The 9,404-nt window shown below is 30.0% G+C and overlaps 1 protein-coding gene across 1 annotated transcript; it reads left to right on the forward strand.

The window, feature by feature from the left end:
* Positions 1 to 323: 323 nt before the first annotated feature.
* On the forward strand, positions 324 to 8,078 carry LOC145015073 (zinc finger protein GAI-ASSOCIATED FACTOR 1-like). The gene is made up of 3 exons (XM_078973519.1): positions 324 to 864; positions 1,555 to 1,951; positions 7,099 to 8,078. The coding sequence occupies exons 1-3, from the start codon at positions 666 to 668 to the stop codon at positions 7,934 to 7,936; spliced, it is 1,434 nt and encodes a 477-aa protein (XP_078829645.1). The 5' UTR covers positions 324 to 665; the 3' UTR covers positions 7,937 to 8,078.
* The last annotated feature ends 1,326 nt before the right edge of the window (positions 8,079 to 9,404 follow it).

Here is a 9,404-nt window from a genome sequence, read left to right on the forward strand (position 1 = left end):
TATCTTTTATTATAGAATAGAAATATCTTTCTGTTGGGTTACAATGTGCCCCGCAGTGAGTTAAACTTGGATCTTTATAAAGGATCTAACAAAAAGATCATTGATTAATAGATGAAACTTTACGATACGATTAAAGGGATATCGAGAATCATAAAAGTGGAATCCATTTCTTACCATTAAAATACAAGTATAGATGATAACCTCTAGATACCTAACAAAAATTAGAATATAATACACATGATGTGATAAGGTAGTCAACAATCTTATAACAACAAAAAAGAAAAAAAAAATACTAATATATTATGATTACTATGACTATGAAGACCCATGTTTTGTGTTCTAGTTTCTTGTTCCAAGACCTCTCTCTCTCTCTCTCTCTCTCTCTCTCTCTCTCTCTCTCTCTCTCTCATACCAGAAACAAACGAAGAAGAGTGTCCTGGTGTTTGTCTTGGTGTTGTAACAGCAAATCCCAAGTTTTGTGTCTATGCTGATCCACCAATGAAACCAAAAACACAGAATTAAGAATAAACCGCATTAGCCTAGCTTCTACCAATCAACAAGAACACAGATTAATTAGTTAAATATATTGTCAAAAGTTTCCCCTCTATATATATATATTAACCATCCATCTTTTGTTTCCACACTCCCTTTGTTTGTATCTCAAAATGTCAAACATATCAGGAGATGGAGGAGGTAGCTTCTCCTCCGGCAATACCGGTGGTGTTTTGGATGAAGGTCAACAAAGACAGACATCAATAGTCAACTCCCACAGTACATCCACAGCTGCAGATGTTGGATCCACCCCTCAAGAACTTCTTCCAGATTCATCTAAGAAGAAGAAAAGATCCCTACCAGGAACTCCAGGTAAACTTAATTTCTTAATTTCGCAATTCCTTTCTTTTAATTATATAAGTTTCAATGTCAAAAATCGTTGTGGGGGGTTGCTTTGCAAATATTTCATTATCCCTAGATAATATATCTACTCCTATGATCATTGTTTGCCAAGGAATTAATTAGAAATCTTTCAATTTGCTTTTATTTCTTATGGGCTGAAAAGAAAGTTAAAATATTAAAGAAAGATGTTGAATGAATGCATTGTTCAGTAATTTTTAAACTATACTTATCAAACATGAAATATATAAATATATATGAATTCAAAAATGATAAATTATTTACATGGTGAATAGTCCAAATTAAACGCATAGATCGGAAATCATTGATATTATATGTATGGTAGCTGGGTTGTCAAATAAGAAAAGAGTCTCAATTATTGGTTTATGGATCGCAATAATTGAAGTTCTCTTGCCCTCATCTTTTTCTTCTACTTTTGTTTTTTGCTGCTTCAAGTAATTAAACATATATGTACATGTGTACTGCTCCCATCAACAGTGTTTGTGGATGAGAGTGGGATGGTTGATGCTTACTCTTCGCTGACCATTAATATATTTCTTTAATTCTTTTCTTCAATACGTATCCAGTAGAAGATATTTGGTATATATCTACCTGTTCCCAAAAAGAGCATTAATTACAAATATTGTGTTAACACATATGCAGATCCAAGTGCACAAGTTATTGCTTTATCGCCAACGAGTCTCATGGCAAAGAACAAATATGTATGTGAAATATGCAACAAGGGTTTCCAAAGGGATCAAAACCTGCAACTGCATAGGAGAGGCCATAATCTACCATGGAAACTAAGGCAAAGAAGCAGCACCGAAATAATAAAGCGAGTATATATATGTCCCGAACCCACATGTGTCCACCACAACCCCACTCGTGCATTAGGAGATCTAACAGGAATCAAGAAACATTTTAGCCGGAAACACGGGGAAAAGAAATGGAAATGTGAGAAATGTTCCAAAAGATATGCTGTACAGTGCGACTGGAAGGCTCATTCAAAAATTTGTGGCACCAAAGAGTACAAGTGTGACTGTGGTACCATCTTTTCCAGGTCTGCCTTTCTTCCCTAACCAATTAACCTCATATATGATATTTACACCATACATCCTTTTCTTTAGTTTAATTAACTACGTACGTACGTATATCATCAATATAATAAACCACCGGCCTCCATACACAGACAAATATTCTTTTTATATATATATATATATATATATATATATATATATATATATATATATATATATATATATATATATATATATTCTCAACTGCTGCTTCAACTACAGGTCCACTTTAAGATTATATATATTTATATATTCCTATTAATTTCTGTTAATTTACTATACTCATGCTCTCTACCTGCTTGCAATAAACTACAACACCTGCAGAGTCATCAAAGTTGGGAATTAATTTATCTATTTTATTAGTTTTAGTTAATATATAGGTTTCACCAATCAACTTGTGTATGCAACAAAATATTTATGACATGCCACTAAAATGATTGAAGCTCATCATTATATATATATATATATATATATATATATATATATATATATATATATATATATATATATATATCGGGAAGGATCAAATAAGAACAGTTATGAAATTGAGAACGCAAGAATTAAATCTGCCCACATATTTTTTACCAGCGTGACCGATCAACTTAATTTTTCATACGTGAATATAAACCATCATCACCGAAACTAAGGCAACCAAATCGTAGAAATACAAACTTACACGAAAAGTCAAATTAAACCACCGTTTTAATCAAAACTTATTCAGCCCGGAACTACCATTAATTTTCAACTTTTTCAACCATCATAATTTGTTTGATTATCATTATACCCACGACGTAGTATGATGAGTTGGGTACCTAAGCTTATATACCCTTAAGGGTATATTCTCTTTTCCCATATATATATATATATATATATATATATATATATATATATATATATATATATATATATATATATATATATATATATATATATATATATATATATATATATATATATATATATATATATATATATATATATATATATATATATATATATATATATATATATATATAAAAAATAAAATAATCTATTAGCTTATTAGCTCCAATGGTAATAAGTTATAGACAAAATAAAACAAATAATAATAAGCTACAAAATAAATTTTGTTGGAGATGTTTTTATATCTTTAGAGCTTTAGTTTCCTGCCATGGTTTTAATATACATAAATTAGTTAAAAAGCTTAAATAAAATCAGTAATTAATAATTTGATGATCGGTGTGTGTGGTTTAACAAAAAAATGCAGTTTAAGTCCATTTATTTTTGCTTTCATTGTCACTCCAAAATGAAACTTTCATGTAGATTTCGTTCATCAACATTATTGGACATCCAAACTATTTGGTAAGTCTCACACCCCTTCATGGTGGGTCCAAAATTGAAACTTAAGGCCATTTTTGTTCGTTGAGGTATTTTTCTCCATTTTTTTCTAGGTCCCATCTCACCCATATCCTTATTCCATGAGATTCTCTCTCTCTCTCCCCCTCTCTCTCTCTCTCTATATATATATATATATATATATATATATATATATATATATATATATATATATATATATATATATATATATATATATATATATATGTATATATATATATATATATATATATATATATATATATATATATATATATATAGAGAGAGAGAGAGAGAGAGAGAGAGAGTCAAGATCAAATAAGAAGGAAATTTTTGGTAGGAAGGTAAGAAGTTTTTTTTTCTACATATTTTTTTCGCGAACAAACAAAATGAATCATTAGATGATTCATTTTTAAGATGATTCACAAGAAAAAATTCTCAAAAAAACATCTCGATGGTTCATTTATATAATGATTTTGTTGTTATTCACTAAAATTGTTATAAAAATGAGTTTTTTTTTTTTAATTTACTTAAAAATAAATCATAAAGATGTTTTTTTGAGAATTTTTTCTTGTGAATCATCTTACAAATGAATCATCTAGTGATTCATTTTTTTTGTTCGTCAAAAAAATATGTAGAAAAAAAACTTCTTACCTTCCTACCAAAAAAAAATTCTTACCGGATCTATATATATATATATATATATATATATATATATATATATATATATATATATATATATATATATATATCCATGAACCCTTACACCCTATTCTCGAGTTTAACTTAATGAGAGAAAAGAAATGAATTTTGAGGAAATGAAAAAAAATAAAAGAAATTGGTGTTCCCGAGTTTCATTAAAGGAAAGAAGTGGAGGGAAATGGAAATATCATTTTCCCTCCTAACTTTCCTTCCTATTTGGGAGGATTTAGAAAGAAAGAACAGAATGATTAATTTTTCTTCCACTTCTCTCCAACTCGGAAATACAAAATAAAATTTTGTTTTCATTTTCTTTCTCTTCTTTTGTTCAACTCGGTAAGTAGGCATTAAATTCATAGATAAATTTTATTTATAAAACCAAAGGGGGTGGCGGTTTCAAAGAATTCGAACTATAAATCACGCTCGCAATCTTTTTGCTTCAAGGTGTGGATGTTGCCTCCATCACGAAGATCGTACTGCAAGAAAGGGAGCTTTCATCTTTGCATTAGTTTTTCAAGGCTTCATCTGATGGATGCTTATGCAAAACATGGATGTTGAGTGGTGGTGGGTGTGAAGGTGATTTATTGTTGTAGTAGTGGTGGAGATTTATTGTTATATGGGCGGTGTTCGGTGCTTTGTGGCAACAATGAATTAGGCCAAGTATGGTGGTTGCCTAGATGGTAACAGATAGAGAGAAGGGTAAGTAACAATGTAGTCTCCTACACAAAGTCATCCCTATCAAGAACCACCCTCAAGTTCATATTCTCCAGCCATGTTACATTCAACCTGCAACACACACACACACACATAAAACGACATACATACTTGTTTTATCAATACGTCAAATCTATCCTCATTTCACCCGTATCAATGCTTAAGAAGGCCGATTCATCACTAATACAAGGTATTCATCAGATTCAAGTCTTAATCCTTCTGTTCCATATTCAATTTTGGATCCTATGGTTGATGCTTCAGACTGATCAATGAATGTTATGGGTGAAGAAAACTTTATTAGGGATCCTTTTGGTACTCCTTCCTTGGTAGAGAAAATTTGATACTCAAGTTATTTGTTATTACATTGGAAGATCTGCTTCTTTGGTCTTCAATTTCAGTGATTTAGAGATCTTTTTGTACTTTGATTTCACTTATTGGATTCTATTTCTTGTGTGGAAACATGCAAGAATGGTACCAGAAAAAGGTGTAGGATAGGCATCTATTTTTTCAAAAAAATGTTCAAGAAATATGAATTCAAAAAGGTATAATTCCTTTTGAGGGTGGGTGTCTAATTTTGAATTTTAGGGTTGAGAGAGAGAGAGAGAGAGAGAGAGAGAGAGAGAGAGAGAGAGAGAGAGAGAGAGAGAGAAGGGATTTATGTGAGAGCAGGTCTAGGAAATTAAACAAAAATAAAATAGGATTAAAAAAAACTAAAATGATGCAAATGCTCATAAATTTTAAAGAAATGTGAGACTCAAATGATGTTTTAGATGACCAGTTAAGTCGAAAGACCAAATTTACATGAATGTTTTAATTTTAGACTGAGCATGCAATAAAAAATATACTTAAACGATATATTTTTGGCTAACCATATAGACTCATTTGCAGTTTACTCTTTTAAATTCCAAATTAAAAAAAAAAAAATAACTAAAATAAACATGAACTACATTGGAGAGTACAATTTAGAGCTAACAACTACAAGGTGCTAATTTGTTTTGTCAAGATGTTATAATCATTTATTTGTCTATTAGGGTGTGTTGTACTCTTGGTTGCCTTTCTACTTAACGTTTTTTTTTTTTTTTTTTTTTTTTTTTTTTTTTTTTTTTTTTTTTAAGCATTATTCCCAAAAGGATTATTTAGATACTAAAATATTTTTAGTATCTAAATTATTTAGATGTTTTTAGTATCTAAAATATATACATCATATTAGAAAGTTTATATATCATCATAAAATAAACATCTAAATAATTTAGATACTAAAATTTTAGTATCTAGATTATTTAGATGTTTATTTTATGACGACTAAAACTTATCTTAAATTTTATGGAGGTGGGTTCATGCATGTGAAAACTATTTTTTTGTGACACCGTAAAAACAATTATTAGTCACAATCAAAAATTTTGAATATATATATATATATATATATATATATATATATATATATATATATATATATATATATATATATAATAAAATTTCATCACTTTTAAAATTAACATTTTTTTAAATCACTATTATATATATTCGAATTAAAATATTATTCATACTTGTATAATTTTATGCAATATTTATATCAGAATAGTGAGAATACTATGATGTGTGTAATTTCAAAATCTTAACAATATTCTAAGTGAAATATTCAAATAAAACGATTTTTTATGATTTTTTTATTTAGATATTAAAATTCATGATAATGATGTGTAATTTTTTATTTTTTGTTTTCGAAAACTTGTGATTGAAAATCATTCACAATATCTTACAAAATTAAGAGTTCTTAAATGAACCAATTAAAATTTAATTTTCATAATAATTGAGATATTATTATCAACTTCAAAATATATATATTAATATGATATATACTAGGAGCACGTCCTGAAAATTTAACATATTTTCATTATTTTAAATAGTAATAGCAAAAACCTAACGTGATACAAATACAAAAAGTTGTTTTATTTCATTGATATTTATAATGCAACATGAAATTTTGTTTGGTAGTCAATTTTTAGTAGGGTTATATGATTGAAAGTAAAACTATAAACACTGTATTCTCCACTTCAGATATTAAAAATTGATTAAACGTACACTTTACATTAGATTAAATATGTTTGATTTTTGTCATTATTGGCTTTCCACGTCTTCAACTGTGTTGGGCAATTTATTTACTTTGATTTTTGTTTAATAAAAAGTTTATACACACACACACACACATATATATATATATATATATATATATATATATATATATATATATATATATATATATATATATATATATATATATATATATATATATATATATATATATATTGCATACTCAAATAATTGGTTTAAAATTCTTTCTTTCGTGATTTAAATTTGTATACAGAAGGGATAGCTTCATAACTCATAGAGCCTTTTGTGATGCACTTGCTGAAGAAAACAACAAATTAAGCCAAACCATGCAACAAGACCATCATAGCACTCCTGATGATCAACTCACCCAACACATCAATCACACAATATCCATCACTTCACCAGAATTCAGCCATGGTGGTATGCCGGACTCCAAAACCCCATCGGAATTACTGCCTCTGAACATCATGCAAGGTGGTCGTGGCAGCCTATTTGGCAGTAGCCCCAGAAATGGATCGCCTTCTTCTCTGCAACTAGGCGGATCCACGCTCTCGTCCCCTCTTACTTCAGCCACAGCTTTGTTACAGAAAGCAGCCCAAATGGGAGCTACGTCTAGCAATGGTAGCAATAATATTAATAATAATAATGGTAGCATGAATAACCTTGTTACTACCATGGCACCTCCATCTTTTGGTGGGGGTGGTGCATACAGCGGTACTGAGACGCTGATTGACCAGTATCATCCTCATCAATCACATTTAGCTGGGATTATCGGCGGTGGATTCTCAAGCCAGTTCCAAGAAACTTCCATGTCACGGTTCTTTAACCCAAGTATCAATAATGGAGGAGGGCATAGCGATGACGTAGGATTGTACTCGGGGTACATGAACCCTCGGAAAGAGCTCATTATGAACAATAACAACAACAATGTTGGGCATAACGCAAATCCTGGATTGAATGATTCCAACAATCCCTTTTTGAGGTTTAAAAGGGACGGGAACGGTGAAAACTTGACCGTTGATTTCTTGGGGGTCGGAGGAATGAGACTCAGAAGTTTTAATGAACAACACCACCAAGGAATGGAAATTTGAAACATTTGATTTTGTTAATAATCGACCACATGCATAGCGCATTATCAAGTGTATAAACAATATTTGTGCATGTCACTCTTTTTGTGTAATATATTGTTATATTCACGAACGATGCTTTCAATCTCGACTTCAACTTAGATAATTTTTTAGTGGTCCTTTAAAGGCTTTTGTAGGAAATATAAAAATGAGCCTAAAAATACAGTTTTTTTATATATAAGCAAAATTTATTAATACTATCACAAATCGATAATTATAATACAAACAATCAAAACAAAAGAATAATAACACAATACATAACCTTACATAGTTACATAAATCGTGAGCTCCTTGCGTTTTTGGAAGCAAACTTGTTCCCCAATTCTTTACAATCAATATTCTTCAATATGTCGTTTTCAATATCATTGTCAATCCATTAAATCTTTATTATGATATTATGAACCGTCAGAAAGACCATATCAATTTCAATTTTGAGAAACCTCTTTATATAAGCATTATTGTTATTGGAATAGTCAACAAGATACTCTATGCAACAAATGCATTAAGTAAACAATACACTTTTTCATATATTATAAAACATCATTGGGGTTGGTAATTTCAGTTGGTAAGAATTTATCAAGAAATTAACTCCAGACTGTTAATTGGTTTCAAAATATAATCGTTCACCATACTTCAGTGTAGGTTTCAGATGACTACAACACAACTTAAATTTTGTCGTCGAATTACTTCAATTTTTAAGGAAACAAAAGCATGAAATTCTTTTCATACTCTTTGTAGTGTTCAAATCTCGTTTTCAGTGATGCACGTGCTTGATCTACAATATATAAAAAATAAATAAGTTTACATCATGATTACTTGAATTTTCATCAAATTGTTTTTTTTTTCTATGAACAGAGCGTTTTTGAAGGAATACATTATTAATTGAAAGTTTTGTAACATTATCAGTCGCCCTAGAGAACCATGTTTCTCCAAACTCATTGAACTATTCAACCAAGTTCACCATGCGTAATATTTGATACCAAATGATTATTGGTACCAAAATTGAGGTAATTTCTAGTCATTAAATGTTTTATTATGAAGTGAGTGGCCAAGGTGTCATAAAATTAAACTTTAAATGTTAGATTTGTGTAACATCTCGACTCCCAAATATAAAAAGTATATATATTTATGAGTTGCTTGAGCAACTCGACGAGTTGGATGCCCAAACTCGTCGAGTAGAGACAGATTTGGCCACGTGGGTTTTATGACCAACTCGATGAGTCGGGGGGACCAACTCGACGAGTTGGTGCTGTGAGAGGAAACCCTAAATCTCTGAGGTTTGGTCCTATTTAAAGGACCTTAAGCCCTCATTTCTACCTCACCGGCCACTTTACTCCCCTGTGTGAAACCCTAATCGTCCATATTGATCTAAGACAGAAAGAGAGCTAATCTTTGGGCATTTTAGTACACTTTTGGAAGAGAATATAAGAGT

The sequence above is a fragment of the Lactuca saligna genome, chromosome 9, assembly GCF_052625555.1.
Source record: "Lactuca saligna cultivar CGN05327 chromosome 9, ASM5262555v1, whole genome shotgun sequence".
Taxonomy (NCBI): domain Eukaryota; kingdom Viridiplantae; phylum Streptophyta; class Magnoliopsida; order Asterales; family Asteraceae; genus Lactuca; species Lactuca saligna.